The sequence below is a fragment of the Labeo rohita genome, chromosome 22, assembly GCF_022985175.1.
Source record: "Labeo rohita strain BAU-BD-2019 chromosome 22, IGBB_LRoh.1.0, whole genome shotgun sequence".
NCBI classification, from domain to species: Eukaryota; Metazoa; Chordata; class Actinopteri; order Cypriniformes; family Cyprinidae; genus Labeo; species Labeo rohita.
The window spans coordinates 18,697,299-18,717,563 of NC_066890.1; the positions used below are offsets into that span (position 1 = coordinate 18,697,299).

Consider the following 20,265-nt stretch of genomic DNA (forward strand, 5'->3'; position numbering starts at 1 on the left):
CATATTTGTGTATATATATACACTACCGTTCAAAAGTTTGGGGTCAGTACATTTTTATTGTTTCTTTTTTTTTTTTTTTTTAAGAAATTAATACTTTTATTCACCAAGGATGTATTAAGTTAATAATTAAAAGTTTATTAAAAGTTAATAATAAATAATTTACATTGTGATAAAATAATTTATATTTTGAATAAACACTGTACTTTTTAAAACTTGTTATTCATGAAAGAATCCTGAAAAAAAAAAAAAAAAAAAAAAAAAAAAAAAAAAAATCACAGGTTCCAAAAAATATTTGGCAGCACAACTGTTGATATTATCCAACACTGATCATTCTAATAATAAATCCGCATATTAGAATGATTTCTGAAGGATCATGTGACACTTAAGACTGGAGTAACAGCTGATAAAAATTCAGCTTTTCATCACAGGAATAAATTCTATTTTAAAGTATGTTAAAATAAAAAAAAACATTATTTTATATTGTAAAAACATTTTGCAATATTACTGTTTTTTTTCTATATTTTTAATCAAATAAATGCAGCCTTGATGAGCATAAGAGACTTCTTTAAAGACTATTACAAGTCTTACTGACCCCAAACTTTTGAACGGTGGTGTGTATATATATATATATATATATATATATACACAAATATGATTTTTTTGTGTTGCGTGATATTGCGTAATCACAGCGTGCTGATATATAGCCATATCTCACATCTACTAATGTGATATTGCATTTATACAACAGTTTGACGATACGACTGTAAATACATAAACAAAATAACAATAAAAACTCTTTTGTGCAGAACTACTTTCTTCTGCCACAGATTCAAATCAAAGTTTGGCAGTTGAACAGCTGAGCCCAAGCCTCCATTACTAATTCCAAAACGTCACTTTAGAACTAGTAACGAAAGAATGCTGAGTTGCTTCATTGAAAGCTTATTGTATTACTGTATTACTGTATTAAAAGATGTGTTATGTTTAGTATTGAGAGAGAGAGACTGACTGAGCGATCACGATTACCTGCATATGATACAGCATTCATTCTTCAGATCAATCTCATATCACAATAAGTCATTAATTTGAATGTCCGATAGGCTTGTGCTATTTTTTTTATCTGTTAAGGGGGATTCCTGATGACAGCGCTGCTCGATGCATTTGTTGGCTGCGTACAAGCTGGTTTTGAAAGACAAAATACAACAGCCATCATAAAAGTTGTGAGGCAATTCAGTCAAAGTACATAAGCAGCGCTCTGATATACAGCATTGAATTTACATTTTGCCAAAACTAGTTGCTCTGGAACAAATAACAGATTAATGAGACCAAAGACTGCCCGTTTAGATTTACCCAAAACACATTACATCTCATGTTTTACCACTATAGAGACATCTGAGCCAGCGGTAAATTCCCGGAGATCTGGCCGAGTTGAGGCGCTGTTGGGTGGATTCATGAGCGCTGAATGCCTGCTGACGATCTGGAGCTCACACGTCCGAAAACACCAACAAACATTTTCAAATAAACATAATATTTATTAACAAACCACATATTTAAAATCTAAACAAGTACATTCTCATCTAAAAAGCTCTTAAAACTACATTCCGTTACACAAAACAGTATTATTTTTAAAATTATAGTGAATTTGGCCATCCGCCATGACACTTGCTGTGAGAAATACGGCAACTTCAGCAAGCAGAGTGATACAAACGGTAAAACAGCTGTTGGAGTTCTGTTGGACTGTAATATACTCTTATCAGCCAATCAGATTCGAGGGCCAGAAAGAACTTTTTCTCTAACTAATAAAGGGTTAATAAGGTTCAATAATAAAGTATTAATCAAAAGATAGCTATTGGCTGGAATAAAGTGTGACATTGCAAAGCATTTTTATCTTCCATTTTTTCTACAGGAACTGTTAAATTACTCAGTAATGAGATTTGATTTTCTCAGCAATGAGAAAAACTGTGGAGGCTGCAAATTAGAATAAAACACTCCTCAAAGTCACCTGAAAAGAGAAAAGCCTCAATCGACCATTATTACGGCTGATAACAGTACTGTACGACTGTAAGATAACAGGACTGTTCCTAACACATTTATTACGGTGCCATTTAGTTACAGTCAACAGTATGAAAGCCTAAACCAATATAAATGTTACCTTTCTATTCACAGATCCTCAAAATAATTTATCACGGTTTCTGCAAAAATATGAAGCAGCAACTGTTTTGAACAATGATAATAATACAAATATTTCTCGGGCATCAAATCAGCATATTAGAAAGATTTTTGAAGGATCATGTGACACTGAAGACTGAAGTAATTATGCTGAAAATTCACCTTTCGAATCACAGGAATAAATTACATTTTAAAATACATTCAGAAAGCAGTTATTTTAAACTGTAAAAATATTTCACAATTTTTCTGTATTTACTACATTTTTTACCAAATAAATCCAGCTTTGGTGAGTGTAAGAGACTTTCAAAAATATTAAGAAATATTTCCAAATATAAACTTTTAAACTAACGGTGTTCATAATGTATTATTAATATATTTATAAAAGCATATCATATAATTTAAATATACATTTTTACGATCTAATGTTTTTGAAAATGCTGCAAACTTGTGTGGATTTATATATTAGTTACATGAATGTCTGATTTTCATTTAATGTTACATTCTACTGGTTAAATTCTAATTCTGCATTCTGTTTGCTCATTAAATGTTGGAATGCAACAGCTGCTAAGCCAGGATTGGCCTGCAACATTTTAAGGCGGGGCTTAAGGGCTCAACTAGCATAAAAAATACAAATCCAAAAATCTCCGAACACAAAAGCAGAAGGAAAGCTTTCTTTGTGAGTCTCTCTACCTCTTACGGCTCTCCTTTTGTAAGGTTAGGGAACAGTTCCCAGGTGCACTCGGTGTGTGTTCAGAGAGATGAGGTATATTTAGCACCCAGCAACTGAGCTGGAGCTGATCGTTCTTTCTTTCTTGTCACACTGACTTCATCCAAGTTACAAGAAACCGAGTCACTTCGGCTGCCGTATTTAGACCTCACTTTGCTGTAACACAATCTATTTTAACATAGTCTGTGTTGATCGCAACACTGGAGGCTTTTTACAAAACAGTGCCGCATTTTATAGCGCAGAACGGCATCAACATAATCGGCATCCAATCAAAGCAAGCCTGACTGGAAATTTGTACACAAGGCATTAAAATGTGTTTGATGCGTAATTCCCATTGGAATAATTCACTGCTATTTCAGGACGCTGTGACTCTGGAAGAGCTACAGTGTCACATTCAGCAACAATATAATAGTGATACCTAATAATACCGTTTTGCTTGTAATTACAGTGTGTCGCAGGGTGCAAGACAGCCTCCCCTGTGTGTAAACGTGAGATGCCTCATTAAAGACGCAGGGCTTCTCGCAAATGCATCTGAGAGTATATTCTGCTAGGTTTTAAATAATATATCACATGTAAAGCAATGTAATCTTCCTGGAGTGAATGGAAGATGAAATATTTAAAAACTGCTTGCGATGTAACATATCTGATGTTGTCTGGAGGAACACAAGAGGGATTGCATCATCTGGAGCATTTGAGATGGAGTATGCAACAAGAGTTAAAAAAAAATGCAAACAGCTTCTTTTTAACAGCAGTTAGGCTTATAATAAATTGTGCCATGTACACAAAAACTATGGAAGCCTGTTTCTGTCATGGAAAAAATAGGGTGATTGTGACTTATTTATTTATTTATTTTTTTCATAATTCAGACTTTGTTCCTCTAAATTCTAAATGGGAAAAAAAACTGAATTGTGAGATAAACTCAGGATTGCAAGATATAAACTCAGAATTCTGACTTTCATAATCCTCAGTTTATATCCAGCAATTCTCCCTTTGTTGCGATTTTTTTCTTGCAATTGTGAATTTACATCTCACAATTCTGTGTTTACTTCTCACAATTCCGACTTTATGTCTTGCAATTCTGTCTTTCTTGCAATTCTGAGTTTACATCTCGTCATTTTGAGTTTATATCTTCCAGTTCTGATTTTTTTTTCTTGCAATTGTGAGTTTACATTTCACAATTTTGACTTTCTTGCAATTCTGAGTTTCTTTCTCACAATTCTGAATTTCTTAAAATTCTAAGTTTACATCTCAAAATTCTTATTTTACATCTGGTAATTCAGATTTTTTTCACAATTCTAACTTTTCATCTCACAATTCTTATTTTACATCTCCCAATTCTGATTTAACATCTCGCAATTCTGAATTTCTCACAATTCCAAATTGTACATTATTCTGAGTTACATTTCACAATTCTTATTTTACATCTAGCAATTCTGACTTTTTCCCAATTCTGACTTTGCATCTTGCAATTCTTGTTTTACATCTTGCAATTCTGACTTTACATCTCACAATTCTGAATTTCGCACAATTCTAAATTTACATTTTGCAATTCTTATTTTACATCTCCCAATTCTGAATTAATATCTCACAATTTTGAATTTCTTGCAATTGTCAAATTTCACACATTTATAAATTTACATTTTGTCATTCTTATTTTAAATCTAGCAATTCTGACTTTACATCACACAATTCTGAATTTCTCACAATTCTTATTTTACATTTCACAATTCTGACTTAACATTTCGCAATTTTGAATTAGTTCTGTCTAACGATTTATCACGATTAATCGCATCCAAAATAAGTTTTTGCTTACATAATATGTGTGTATATTGTGTATATTTATTATGTATATATAAATACATACACACACACACACACACACACACAGTATATAATTTGAAAATATTTACATATATTTACATGTATTTATTTATATTCATATAATTATTATATATAAATGTTTTAATATATAAACAACATATTTTTCTTAAATATATACATGCATGTGTGTGTATTTATATATATATATATATATATATATATATATATATAATAAATGTACACAGTACACACATATATTATGTAAACAAAAGCTTTTATTTTTGCTGCAATAAAACACGATTAATCATTTGACAGCACTATTTTAAATTTCTCACAATTCTGAATTTCTCACATTTCTGAGTTTACATTTTGCCATCCTTATTTTTTTAAATCTACTATTCTGACTTTTTCACAATTCTGACTTTACATCTCACAATTCTGACTTTACATCTCACAATTTGGAATTTATCACAGTTCTGAGTTTACACTTTGCAATTCTTATTTGAAATGTCCTAATTCTGAATTTATCACAGTTCTGATTTTGTTACAATTTTGTTTACATCCCACAATTGTGACCCTGGACCACAAAACCAGTCATAAGTCACACGTGTTTATTTGTAGCAATAGCCAAAACTACATTGCATGGATCAAAATTATGCCCAAAATCTTTAGGATATTAAGTAAAGATCATGTTCCATGAAGATATTTTGTAAATTTCCTACCATAAATATATCAAAACTTATGATTTTTTTTTTCACCCTCAGATTCCAGATTTTATATCTCAGCCAAATATTGTTCTACAAACCATACATCAGTGGAAAACTTATTTATTCAGCTTTCAGGTGATAAAATTGACCCTTATGACTGGTTTTGTGGTCCAGGGTCACAATTCTGAATTTCTTACATTTTGCAGTTCTTATTTTACATCTCTCAATACTGACTTTATTTCTCACAACACTGACTTTCTCACAATTCTGGGTTTGCATCTCGCAATTCTAAGTTTGCATCTTGCAATTCTTAGTTATGGTTGTTAAGTCGTCTTGCTAGTTTTTTATTTATTTATTTATTTTTTATTTTTTAAATCTGAATTCTTAGTTTATATTCATCCTGTATTCATTCATCTTTGTGCGAAAAGGCCTTTGTATACTCCACAACTTCATGTTTGGATCCAACCCACAATTTCAGGCATTTCAGATTGCGCAAATTTTGCGGGTGAATTTTTGCTGTAACTTAGTTTTGACTAAATAATTCATGTACATAATTTTCAAAAGATTTTAAAATAATTTCAGTGAATAGGTTGCTAAAACAACACGGCCATCTTATGCAAATAAATAAATACTTAAGAGACTTCCTTTGCATTGCATTTGCAAACCTTCACCAGTCCTACTTAAAAGGACAGTTCACCCAAAAATGTCCATCATTATTTCTTCACCCTCTTGTCATTCTAAACCTGTGTATCTTTCATCTTTCTGGAACACAAAAGAAGATATTTTGAAGAATATTTTGGCTGTTTTAGTCTATGTAGTGACAAAACAAAACAACATCAACTGGACCCCATTCACTTTCATTGTATGCACAAAGAAAAATAAATCCTAAAAGTACTTTTCAAAATATCTACAGAAAAAGTGAGTCATACAGGTTTTGCAACAACATGAGTCAATGATGGCATTTTCATTTTGAGGTGAAAAATACTTTTAACCAGTTGTTAAAAACACAACAGCAACTCCAATCACGTCTAGGGATTGAAACCGAAACAAAAATCAACCATACAAACTTAAAGTGTCTTCAAACTTCCTGTAGATAATAACGCACCATTCAGTCCTCTTTTTAAAACCATTACTCATGCGAGACATAACTCAATGAAGAGTTATGATCTTTACTCAATTAATATCGGTGAAGCTCCACTGATCTCCGAAGACCCTACCGGAGAATGAACGACGACGAGTTGAGATGATAAATAAAGTCGAGAATTATGATTGCGCCTCACGGAAAGATCCGTTTCATCAAATATTTAAAAGCCTAATGCAAAATCAATTCTTCAAGAACAACATTAGGATCGAGAAACCGCGTCCTCCACATTAAGTTCAAGAGTTTCGCCATTAATTCAATCGCTCTTCCCCTCAGAGGAAACAAGATGATAATAATTGAACCCAGACTGATGGAAAAGAGAGCGAGAGAGCGTTTGTTCTCCTCAGTGTATGTGGCGAACACCACAGGTCAAAGTTAATATCAAACCCACAAAGCAGTAATGAAAAAAGGATTAGAGTGGAGGAGGGGGAGACGGAGAGAGAGACAGAGCGAGAGAGAAAGTTTGCCAGGGGTGGTCTTACCGCTGATGCAAAGGCTGAGAGAGCACAGACTCTCCTCGCAGGTCTCCGGGCTCTCCGCCTCCCAATGAGACCCTCTTTCCCTTTTCCTGGGAGACATCTGTCTTACGATGTTTAAAACCCGGTTCACTCTATCCATCCTTCCCTTAGCTCTGCGTGACCGAATGTCCCACGATTCCACCCCAATGTGTCACATTAGACACGGAGAGTCTTCTGAACGAGCGTGTTGAGGAGACGCTCTGGCTGCTAGGATGCTAAATTTACGTCTGTTTTCGTTTGATTTTTTTTTCTCTTGCTTCTTTGCAACAAGCCAAGAAACGGGAACAGAGGGGGAAATAAATAGAAATATATCCCAGTTTGCCTCTCTCTCACTGTGAAGCTTTATCCCACTGCTTCCACAGCACAACTAGCAGTGAGTTGATCTTTTTTTACCTCCCTCCCTCTATCCAGCTTGCTCTCTCCGACTCGCTCACTCTAGCTTTCATCTTTTTTCACGAGGGTCCTCTCTAATCAGCTAATAATACCTCATTAGAATTGGGAGAAATTGGGGAGGGTTAACCTTAGGATGGAGGACGGACTGACAGCTGTGAAGTGGCCACACAGAAAAGTAGATCCATCTTGACCACTTGAAGAGATCTAGCTGGACTTTTGTATATTTTAGACTACGTCTGGCAGCTTTGATGCTGTCTATATGCGCTAACATACAGCTAAAAGTTGCCAGACTAAAATATTGATGATCATCTTGAATTTGAGGGCATAACCAAATATTTGACCAGTCAAATGCTTTATAGAGTGAGAACATCCTTCTCTTTAACATCATCTGCTGCTAGCATTAGCAAGTAACATCTGAAGAGCTGAGATGCAAAAGCATCTAAGTGCTGTTTGTAATTTTCTTCTAAAATGAGCGTTTTTATCAGGCTCTTATGTGTAGATCCAGTACACTCTTCGTATTATGATTTTGTTGGCCTGTTTGATATTTTAAAAAGAGACAGGCCCTGCGCCCCAATTATGTGCTGTATACTTCTGTAGTAGGTGAAAAACAGTATGTGAAATGAGTAGTATGCCCAAATTTATAAAACTGTATGCAAAATGATTAGTATATGTTCGTGAAATAGCAGATGAAACCAATATGTACAATGAGTAATAGGTCTGAATTTGTAGTATTCACACAACAGTAGATGAAATTAATAGTTCGTCTTAATTCATAGTATAGCAGTAGATAAAAAAACTGTACATGAAAATGAGTAGTTTGTCCAAATTTATGGCAATTATTAAATAATACATGAAAAACTGTATGTGAAATGAGTAGCATGTTCAAATTCATAGTATTTGTTAAATATTACATAAAAAACTGTATGTGAAATTAGTAGTTTACGCAAATTCATATTATTCGTTAAACAGTATACGAAAAATGGAAATTGAAATAAGTAGTTTGTCCGAATTTATAGTGTTCATTAAACAGTACATGAAAAACTGTACGTGAAATAAGTAGTTTGTTCGAATTCATGGTATTCTTAATAAATAGTGCATGAAAAACTCAAAATCAAAATGCAAAATAAGTAGTATGTAGAATTTCGTAGTAATCGTTGTATATTATACGAAAAGCTGTACATGAGTAGTTTATCCGAATTCGTAGTACTTGTAAAACAGTATACGAAAAACTGCACGTCAAATGGGTAGTTTGTACAAATTTGAAGTATTCATAAAACAGTATATAAAAAATTGTATGTGAAAGGAGTCGTTTGTCCGAATTGAAAAGTGTTGATTAAACACAGTACATGAAAAACTGTATGCGAAATGAGCAGTTTATCAAAATTTGTAAAATTCACAAAACAGTATATGAAAGAATGAGTAATCTGTCCAAATTTATAGCGTTCATGAAATAGTACATGAAAAACTGTCTACGTAAAAACAGTATGCAGAATGAGTAGTATGTACAAATGCATAGTATTCGTTAAATATTACACAAAAATGTGATGTATGTGAAATAAGTAGTTTATCCGAATTCACAGTACTTGTACTCATAGTATTCATTAAATAGTACATGAAAAACTGTACGCAAAATGAGTAGTATGTACAAATTCATAGTATTCGTTATATTATACAAAAACTGCATGTGAAATAGTTTGTCCGATTTTGAAGTATTCATAAAACAGCATATTAAAAACTTCACGTGAAATTCATAGTTTGCCCAAATTTGAAGTATTCAGAAAACAGTATGATAAAAACTGCACAGGAAATTCATTGTTTTGTCCGAATTTGAAGTATTCAGTAAAACAGTAAACGAAAAACGAAAAACTGCATGTGAAATGACTGGTTTGTCCAAATTCAAATTCATAGTACTCGTTAAATATTATATGTTTATTATATTATATGTTTGTCCGAATTGGAAGTTAAATATTTGTTAAATATTATACGGAAAAACATACGTTAAATTAGTCTATCCAAACTCATAGTACTTGTAAAACAATATACGAAAAACTGCACATGTAATGAATAGTTTGTCCAAATTCAACGTATTCATAAAACAGTGAATGAAAAACTGTATGTGAAATGAGTAGAATATCCAAATTCAGAGTATTCATGAAATATTATATGAACAACTGTATGTGCAATAACTAGCTTGTCCGAATTACTAGTATTTGTTAAATAGTACATGAAAAACTGTATGCAAAATGAGTAGTGTGTACAAATTCGTAGTATTCGTGAAATATTATACAAAAAACTGTACGTGAAATGTGTGGTTTATCCGAATTAATCGTATCCGAAATAAGTAGTTTGTCTGAATTTGAAGTATTCACAAAACAGTATACAAAAAAATGTATGTGAAATGAGTAGTTTGTACGAATTTATAGTGTTCATTAAACAGTACATGAAAAACTGTACGTGAAATGACTAGTTTGTCCGAATTCGTAGTATTCATTAAATAGTACAAGAAAAACTGCATGCAAAATGAGTAGTATGTATAAATTTGTAGTATTTTATAAAAAAACTATACGTGAATTGAGTAGTTTATCCGAATTCGTAGTACTTGTAAAACAGTAAACGAAAAACTGTATGTGAAATGAGTACTATACCCAAATTTGTAGTATTCATGAAATATTATATAAAAAACTGTCTGTGTAGTAACTAGCTTGTCCAAACTCATAGTATTCATTAAATAGTACATAAAAAAAAAAAAAAAAACTGTATGCAAAATGAGTAGTATGTCCAAATTCGTAAAATATTATACGAAAACTGTATGTGAAATGTGTGGTTTATCTGAATTTGTAATACTTGTAAAACAGTATACGAAAAACTGCACATGAAATTAATAGTTTGTCTGAATTGGAAGTATTCATAAAACAGTATACAAACCAAAACAAACAGAAAAAAATTGTATGTGAAATGAGTAGCGTGTCTGAATTCAGAGTATTCGTTAAATATTATACCAAAAAACTGTATGTGAAATTAGTCGTTTGTGGTTTTGTAATTTGTAGTATTCATACAACAGTTGATGAAAATCAGTACTTGAAATTAGTAGTATGTCTGAATTTATTTTTGTAAAACACCAGCCGAAAAACTGCATGTGAAATGAGTATTATGTCAGAATTTGTAGTAATTATAATTTAGTAGACAGAAAACATGTGGTAAGGAGTGGCAGTGCCGCAACTCAGCTCACATGACAAAGCCAGTATGGATATAGTACATTGGGATTTTATTCATACAACACTCATTCGAACATATTCTTTAACTGTTTCGAAATTTGTCCTCATCAAATGTAAAAATATCTACTCAGACAATATATGATTTCAGATGCACCTAAACTCTGCCCTAAACTTCCTGTTTTAACAGGAAACTGTTCATGAAGACATTGCATCCAGGTTTTTAAAACAGACAAAAACTAGGTTAATCTTCCTTTGTTTGATTCAACAGGAAGTCCCTTTCCTCAAACCCATGCCACTGGGTGTGAAATTAACTACCCACAAAATGATGTCGCTAATTGCCAACAAATGCAATGATGTTGGCAGCTGCCCTAACAAACAAATGTTTGTTGATGTGGCCCGAGAAGGCGCTAATCTCCTCGTAATTCCCTTTAAGACATTTCGGGAAAATCATCTTTCAAGGAAATGCCACATCACGAGTCTCTACACAGCTGTTCACTCTGCATCCCTCCCACACAGAAGAAGAAGAACAAGAGAAAGGAAGCACATAGGAGAGTGGCAGAGACAAGAAAGCTCTTTAAATTAAGTATTAACATCATTATGTTCTCCAGAGGCCATGGAAATACCCACAGGACATTGTGCTAATCCGACAAAGTGGCTGCACATGTATGGGAACAGTTCATTACCTGCTTTCCTTCAAAAATAAAACATAGCAGGGAACTGCTATGAAAAATCGGTCAGGAAATTGCATCCTGTTGAGGAGCTGAAAACCAAATAGATGTTTTTAAAACAAATTATTTTGTGGTTGATTTGTCACTATCACGATTTCATTTTCTGAAGTTGTTTCAAACCTGTATGAGTTTCTATCTTGTATTGAACACAAAAGAACTCAGATAGCACATGTACATCTGCAAGATGTCTGCCCTGATAGCAAACATACATCTTGGAGACGTCTATTTGACGTCTGCATTTACATCTGCAAGACGTATTTTTTTACGTATTCAGATAGCACATGTACGTCTGCAAGATGTCTAAAGATCACTTGATCTGGAGCAAACATCTTTCAGATGTCAGTTTTGCATACATTCTAAATCATAAACATCTTAAAGACATCTAATAGACGGCTATTTGACATCACATAGGAAACGTCCAATAGACCTACTGCAGATGAGCAAACACTCTAAAACATATGTTTTGCAGATTTAAATGCAGATGTCAAATAGACATCTCCATGTGCTATCAGGGTAGTTTGCTCATTTGCAATATGTCTGTTGGACATTTCCTATCAGATGTCAAATAGACGTCTATTAGATGTCTTTAAGATGTTTGTGATTTAGAATGTATGTAAAAATGACATCTTACAGATGTCTGCCAGACATTTGTACACAGCAGATGCTTTCCAGATCAAGAGATCTTTAACAGACATCTTGCAGACGTACATGTGCTATCTGCGTGTTAAAAATCGCTTGATCTGGAAACCATCGGCTGATGCCAGTTTTACATACATTCTAAATCACAAACATCTTAAAGACATCTAATAGACTATTTGACATCTGATAGGAAACAACCAATAGACGTATTGCAGATGAGTAAACTACATCTTGCAGATGTAAATGCAGACGTCAAATAGACGTCTCTGAGATGTACATGTGCTATCAGGGGTTGGTGACCAATTAGTTGCCGGTAGCCACTGACTGAAAAAATACTATGGAAGTCAATGGCTACTGGCAACTGTTTGGTAACATTTTGTACTTAGAAAAAGGAATCTTACCAAAACCTGTTGATGTCTGTGAGAGTTTTGAACATTTTGAAGGTATAAAGTACCACAGTAATGAAGATTTTTACTTCCATTATCACTACAACTTGTATATACTTGTATATACTATGTATATCTGGTGTCCTCAGACACAGTGGGGTTCCGTCAGGAAGGAGGGGTAGTGTAACAAAAAAGGGGGGAAAAAAAGGGTCCAAATAAAAGGGGATCTGGTGGAGTCCGGGGTTCCGTGAAGGAGGGGTAGTGTTCCGAAGGGAAGGGTCCAGGTAAGGGGCGGGTGCGAGCGGCAGGTCCGGGGTGCGGGGCGGCGGCGGCTCTAGCGGCCTCGTCCTCCTCTACCTCTGCGGCACTTCTGGGGGATAAAACGGCCCGGCAACCTGGCCCGTCAGCCGTCATGGGTGCGGTCCTCATCCGGACCCACGGGGTCCGGCAGCTCGTCCTACGGCGGTGCTCGTTCCTCTTCACCCCTTCCTGGACCCACGAGGACACCAGTGTGCATGCACGGGGAAGAGACCGGTCTCCTGAGGAGAGGCGCGCTCGGCATTTTAACAGCGGCGGTGATGAGGCTTCATTCACATCAGGTGTGCCTCATCACACGCCGCCAGACCTGGATGTTTCAGCGCCCCTCCTCCTCCCACACGCCCACTCCCGTCGGGAGCCTGGTGAAGGGCGGTGATTATCGACGGGGTGAAGCTGATAGTTAGGGGGGAGGCAGCCGACTCGTCACATATATATATATATATATATATTGTAGAGGTTTCTATCAGACATTTTGTTACTGTCTGTTTTCCAAACATCTTTCTTTTGCTTTATGAACTCTGCCTTAGATACAGTAGTTAAAACTTGTTAGCTGAGACTTACGTTTTTGATAAATTATTCACAAAGAAGAAATTTTGTTGAGGAATTAGCTTCATAGAGAATAACATTCCCCTCTGCACTTAATGAAGAGATGACACAAATAGCATCTCAAACTGCTAGCATGAGACGAAAACCTCAACAAGCCTGATTATGAAGTCTCACATACACTAATGCACAGAAAGTAGTGTTGGGAAGTAACCAACCAAAGCTAGCAATGCTATAGTATAGTATAGTATAACTTCAAAATAATCTAGCTAGTGCCTAGTAGTGTAGCGCTAAATGCTACATCAGTACTACATTGTATTATAAACACTTCTTTACAAGACACAATAATGAAGTATATCTTCCTAAAATGTTCTATACCACATATTTAGTTAGAAATTCTGAATCTTTTTAGCGAATCGGTTCATTTGATTCAGTTTGATTTGTCAGTTTGAGCTTCTGTCGCCATTTTGTGTTGTAGCTAAATGCTATTGTTTATTACTATTTGTTAGAACCAGTTACATTCGTGTTTGTTTTAGTTTAACTTGTCACCATAATCAAGATTCATTCAAAACCCTTAGATTTTAAACTAGAAATACTACTTTGATATGAATAATAAAACATGACAGTTATGCATTTAAAGAGATATTGCCTGACTAAATATCTTAGCTATCTGTTTTTAGGTAGATTCTAGCTAACTATTTTAGCTGTATGCTTTAAATGAGTCACTTGTCAAGTTTAAATGATCTTCCTCAGCACTGCTATACAACACTTACAAGTGATGGTGTGTATGAGTCATATGGACACTTTTCTGGTACTTTTTTTGTCCCTGTTGGAGCTTGCCTGCCTGAATTCCCATCTGATTTTATTGTAAAAGTTTCTTTCAAAAAGAGCAGTCTGAATATGCTGACTTCTCCCTTGTGTTCCACGAAAGAGAGGAAAAAAATATTGCACAGAGTGACATGAGGGTGGGAAGATGAAGACATTATCATTATTTTTATGTGAGCTATCCCTTTAAAACTATTTCTTCTGTGTCCTTAGTCTAATTACTGCATGCTAACCCAGACATCGGCTCAGACGTGGGAAACTGTGAACGCTTTAACACTACTGCTAAGCGTGGCAGCTGAAATGGGTTTGAAAAGTGGAACACTGATTAAATGCTTGAAAATCACTTTTTAAAACTCCATTCTGCTGAGCAACTGTTTCCTTTGAGTTCACCTGTCTCTCGAAGTTCTTCCTCGGCAGGAAGGACTGATCTGGAAATCTGGGACATGAGCAGCCGTGTTCATCAAATAAAATGGTTTGCATGCACAGAAAATGGGGGTTCGTTGAGTACACTGACATTGGAAAGAAAAAAATGAGGATAGATACAAGCACCTGAGTATTTAATAATTCTAAGACGTTTTGCATAAAGTCAAAAATGTCAGGATGATAAAAGTGTCATAATATCATAATGAAGACAAAAGCCTAATTAAAAGATAAAAAATAATTTCTAACGTGGAAATTCTTAACAGAACTGCTTCACCAATTAATTTTGAATATTTAATGTCCTTAAAGTCAAAGTCATGTGATCCAACCAATGTTTACCAATATTTACACTTTATGGCACAGGCTATTTACACTAACTCCACCATTGAACATGTGGTTGGGCTAGTCAACTTTACAAAAGATACTGAATAACAGTTCCAGGTGGTAATGTGTTTAGTAGCGATTTTTTGACGCAATCGACCCGAGTTCGAATCCTCCTTTTGCTAAATTCGTTCTTCTCTCTTTTCAAATCACATATCAAATTGAAAAGGCATTTGTTTTCAATGAAGGAAATAATCGATAGTGCCTAAACTAAAGTGTAAACACAGGTGTTTACCAATTAGGGTTAAGGGTAGGTCTAGGGAGGGCTTTAATGTCCCAATAAGGCCTCATCCATGCACTGTAAAACCAAATAGTATTCCTTGCTATAAAAATACTAGTAAGTTTACTCTATTTTAACCAAAATGTTGAGTTTACTTATAATTTCTAACTGTTGCTGAAATATTAGAACAGATAGTTCCCATAACTAATACAATTTAAGTAAAATTACTCAAAATGTCCAAGACATGCTGTTACGCATGCGCACTGGGCGACAATTGCCCCTCCCACAAGTCGCAGAAGCACAACGGCTGAGGATTCAACGTGTGTTTGCAGAGAATCTACTTCGGTAAAATCAAGGTAAAAGCTTTTAATTTAAGTCTCATTTTCTGATTTTTTGCTTGCTAGTCCTTATGATGGTTAGATTTTATGCACTTTGTTGATGCTTGTGGAACATCTTAGCCCATTCAAAGAACTCAAACACGGGTTGACCCTGCACATTATTTGAAGCGATTTCTGTTCAAATCAGTTAATGTTCGCTTCATATCTGTAAAATTATCTGCCTAGTTGTCTATTGATTACTATGTTATCCATTTGTGCTAGTGATAAGTTAGTTACGAGAATAGGAGTAATTTGAACGACGGTTGTTTCATGTGACGTTTTGCAGAATTCAAAATTCAGTGAGAAGTAAACAAAACACTTCAAACGAAGAGATCGTTTTTAATTTCGTAAACGCTTAGCATATGCTGTAGGATATTTTATTCTGCGCGGCACATTCGAATGAGGAGCTCAGTGACACGGCCGCATTCACGCTAGAGAGCGCGCAATCCGGTCAGTGTACAAACGGATGGAAAAGAACGCTACATCTTCAGACGGGTTCTTTTACAATAACTCTGTTTAACTTGACACGGCGATTTTGAAAGCAACTATGAGTGCTAAACTGTGGTCAAGCCGTAGCATTATTTGTTAGAAATACCTGGTTGCGACAATATGCGTGCTTAGTATGATAATTACGGTAATGTGCAGGTATTAAGAAACAACACGCATTCTGAGATTGTCAACGAGTCTTTAGCAGACCCATCACCCCCACCTCCTCAAGAGTATATATAAAATTGAAAGTTATTTAAATGTAAGTTAACGATCTTTGTTTTAAAATACCAGATGTTTCCATTTACATTACATAAGAAAAAAAAACACTCTATACATTTGGTTTTATTTGTTCAGTGTTCACTGATTTTGTGATTGATGCGATAACACTTTTTTTTATTATTTTAGAATACCAACTGATGACTGCTGTGCAGTGGAAATGTAAGTTCAGATGCTTTAGGTTATGTTTGTTACAGGTGCTATGTTTGTGACATAACATACATTCTTTACATTTGTGTTTACTTTGCAGAGAGGATCTACTTAGATAAATGTAAGATGAATTCAGTAAATGAGACTTAAAAGTATTTATTTCATTTTCTTCCACAGATCGATCATCTTGCTTGAAAAAACCTCAGTATATCATCAGGAGCAACAGGTATTAATTTTGTGCTCCTTGATATGTTTTTTCCCTCCAAAAATGGACAGTCTCTGACTTAAATTTTATCAATCACCAAAGGCCACATTTTCAGCTAAAAATCTTCTTTGCTGTACTGCTGAAGAAAATACTCATCAACATCTTGGGTGGCGTAAGGGTGAGTAAATTAATAGCTAATTTTTATTTTTGAGTGAACTTTTTCTTTAACTGAGCCAGATGATGTGTCACTTTTTATTCCATTTGCATACTCGTTTGACAAGTAACAATAAATGTCAGTGTCCTTTCAAAGACTGTAAATTTAATACAATTGTGTATTTAATACCCTTGATGACTTTTCACTGAAAGATTTATTTTCCTCATCAAAACCAGTTTTTTTTCCTTTTCAAAAATTTTCAAAACCCTATTCCTTTACAGAAAGTGTGTTTATGGATTGTGTCCTTCAAAATGTTAATAGCCACTCAATGTTTGTTCTTAGATTTTTACAGGATTCAGTCGCATATCTCAGATCTGAGTTCTGCGCAGCACTGGACACAGACACTGCACTTTTGACATTTTCTAGAAAAAAAGGATTTTAAATTTCACATCAAGTTCATTAAAAGGTATCTCTTTCTCATGTTGACTGTAGTTGTCATCTTTAAATCATGATTTGCTTATGATTGTTATCCTCAGCCTGTCTCTATTTTTTCATACTCATCTGATGTTTCCACTGCAGTACTTCAGGGCCTTTCAGTCATCCTGGAGGATGACCCAGAGGAATTTTACAGGATGTGTTTCGTAAGTATTACTGGATTTTCTGCTCTCATCATTTTGTTTTATTCAATATGAATGTAGTTCAGGTTATGAAAAATTGTCAAAGGTTCTGTGTTATTTTTTTTTTTTAGTTTTGCAGTAGATGTTATATTTGTCTTTTGTGAAACAGTTTATTACTGAAATTGGTGTAAATGCTTTAAATTCGTGAAATTGTGTTGAGTAATCACAAACATCATTACACACTTTAAAATAAAGAGCCTAATTCACCCAAAAATGGAAATTAGCCTATGATTTACTCACTCTCAAGGCATCCTATATATTATCGCTGAACGATAAATCACATGTGATTGTCATGCGCATCTCGACAGTAGAACTTCGACAGGTTCTGTGATTAGTAGTAAATCTCCATCACGTGCATTCAGATGGAGCGGAATTTAATACACAGAGCCTTAGTTCGCTGACAAGCTATGCAATATCGCGTTCACAATCGAAAGCGATTCATCTGCGAGTATGAACATGATATTGTGTAGCTTGTCAGCGATGTAGGATGTACGCGTGCGTATGCGCCGGTGATTAGTGACTGAGCGAAATGAAACACCAGTAACGAATTAGAAGTACAAAACAAAACAAAAATCCATAAAGAAGAATGTCGGAGAATTTCAATATAAACCAAGAGGAGACCGGTTTTCTTTTGCTAAAGTAAGGAAACTTTGCTTCCTTTACTCCTGTAAACAAACTCGCATTTCAACTAGCATATTTACACCAGCGCATGCACTACACAAACGTCCTACAACATCCACCCGGAAAGGCTTGCACGTATGACAGTTAGTGGAAGTGAGAGAAAAGTGTTTATAACGTTTTAAATGTGTATATTTTTCTTACAAAAATGCATCGATCCACTACAGAAGGCCTTTATTCACCCCCGGAGCTGTGTGAGGCACATTTTATTATGGATGGATGCACTTTCTTGCACTCCTTTTGAACTTTTGAACAGAAACATTGCCATGGAAAGCGTGGAAGAGCCAGAACTTTTTTATTAATGTTACTGTGATTGGATTGGTCTGAAAGAATGAAGTCATACACATAGGATGCCTTGATGGCGAGTAAATCATGGGCTAATTTAAATTTTTGGGTGAACAAACCCTTTAAGATAAAATCATGTAAATGATGGGTGTGATCCATCACTCCATAGCAAGAGAGAAAATGCTCTAAATTCTTAGCATATTGTAAAAAAAAAAAAAGATCTGTAAATTCACATCTATAATGTTGAAAACAATAAAATGTAGTCCATGGAACTTGTGTGTAATATTCCAAGACTTTCAAGACAACGCATGCAGTAATAGTTGACACAAATGATAATTTACACTTTTGCTCTGTGATTTCAATCATGTATTGTGAAATGTCACTATCAGACTATAAATCTCGTCATCTCTCTTTGGTGATCATAATTTAAAGCTTAATTACATTTCCTTGTACCTGATCTTTGCACAGATCATTGTACACTCACTCTGGTCATCAATATGAATCAATTTGCTTATAAATTAACAGCATTAAAAGTTCCTTGTCAATATATGCTTTTAGAACATTTCCAGTATTGAAATGAAGAAATTCACACTGTACCTATTTTATTTCTCTACTTAGGATGTGAATGCAGACTTCAGTCAAGCAGTTGTAGACCTGCTCACAGTTCTACCAGAGGACATGCCCTCATTGTGGATGCAATAAAGGCAATCATGGAGGGAAGAATTGTCATGGATGGGTTTTACAGGCCTGTATTTTATTTTTGCTGTTCTGTTTGCATGTCATTCTGAAAATGCTGTATTTTTTAAGTGTTCCAGTAGGTCCAAATAATGTTATGACAACAAAGTGTTGTTTAGTCAAAAAGTCTGTAAAGAGTATTATAAGAACACAGATGTTTTAAAAGCTAATTTTTTATAATTGTGATATTCTTAAAGTTTTCTAGATGTTTTTTACAAAAATAAACTGTTGAGAATTTCAAACTTGTGTTAAGTTCATTTCATGCTGGTTGAACTAATAAAAATACGTTCAGTTTACTTAAAGAAAATGTGGAAACCGATTGCACGAAATGTTTTAAGTTCCCATAGCTTAAAATGGCAGATTAAATCCATGTTGAGAATAATAGCATTTAAGATGTTTGCACAACACAAAATAACACTGCTAGTTAAATAGAATTAACAGAGTAATCGTACTATTAAATCTTAAGTAAGATTAGTAAATGTCTTGGAGTATGTTAACTAGAAATGACATTAATCTAACTGGATATTTATTAGTTAATTTACTCTGTAAGAGTTTGCTTTCTTTACTTTAAACTGATTATTAAATTAACTTTAGTTTTACCTTTAAGTTTGCTTTAACAAAATAAGGCAATCAGTTTCCAAAGTTTTTTTAAGTAAGCTGAACTTATTAGGATTTACAGTGTGTAATAATTTTAATAAAAATTATAATTTACACTCAATACATTATTATTGCATAGTGTTTTATAATGTACTGCAGTACTGAGGAGCAAATATCTGCCACTGGCAAACAGTATAAATAGCATCTAATAGTATTGCATTAAAAAAATTACACAATGTAAATGGAATATATATCACTATTTGCACTAATAGCATATCGTTAGGAAAATACTGCTGTTTTCACTTTGTGTAAATAAAATCCATTGCTATTTTCATTTAGTGTACATACAAAGCATGTATATTGAGTGTCAATAAAAATCAAATCATATTGTTCATGAACATAATGTTCTTTTTTTATTGTAAACAGCATCTTTCGCTAAGAAAATACTGCTATTTTCACTTTGTGTAAAAAGCATATTGTTTATGAACATACTG

The 20,265-nt window shown here is 34.3% G+C and overlaps 1 protein-coding gene across 1 annotated transcript in view; it reads right to left on the bottom strand.

The window, feature by feature from the left end:
* grip2b (glutamate receptor interacting protein 2b) overlaps positions 1 to 7,439 on the bottom strand; it is a 176,742-nt gene extending 169,303 nt beyond the window's left edge. The window contains exon 1 of the mRNA XM_051095091.1: positions 7,045 to 7,439. Within this exon, the coding sequence (XP_050951048.1) occupies positions 7,045 to 7,180 (136 nt within the window). The 5' untranslated portion in view covers positions 7,181 to 7,439. The remainder of the gene's footprint in view (positions 1 to 7,044) is intronic.
* Between the last annotated feature and the right edge of the window lie 12,826 nt (positions 7,440 to 20,265).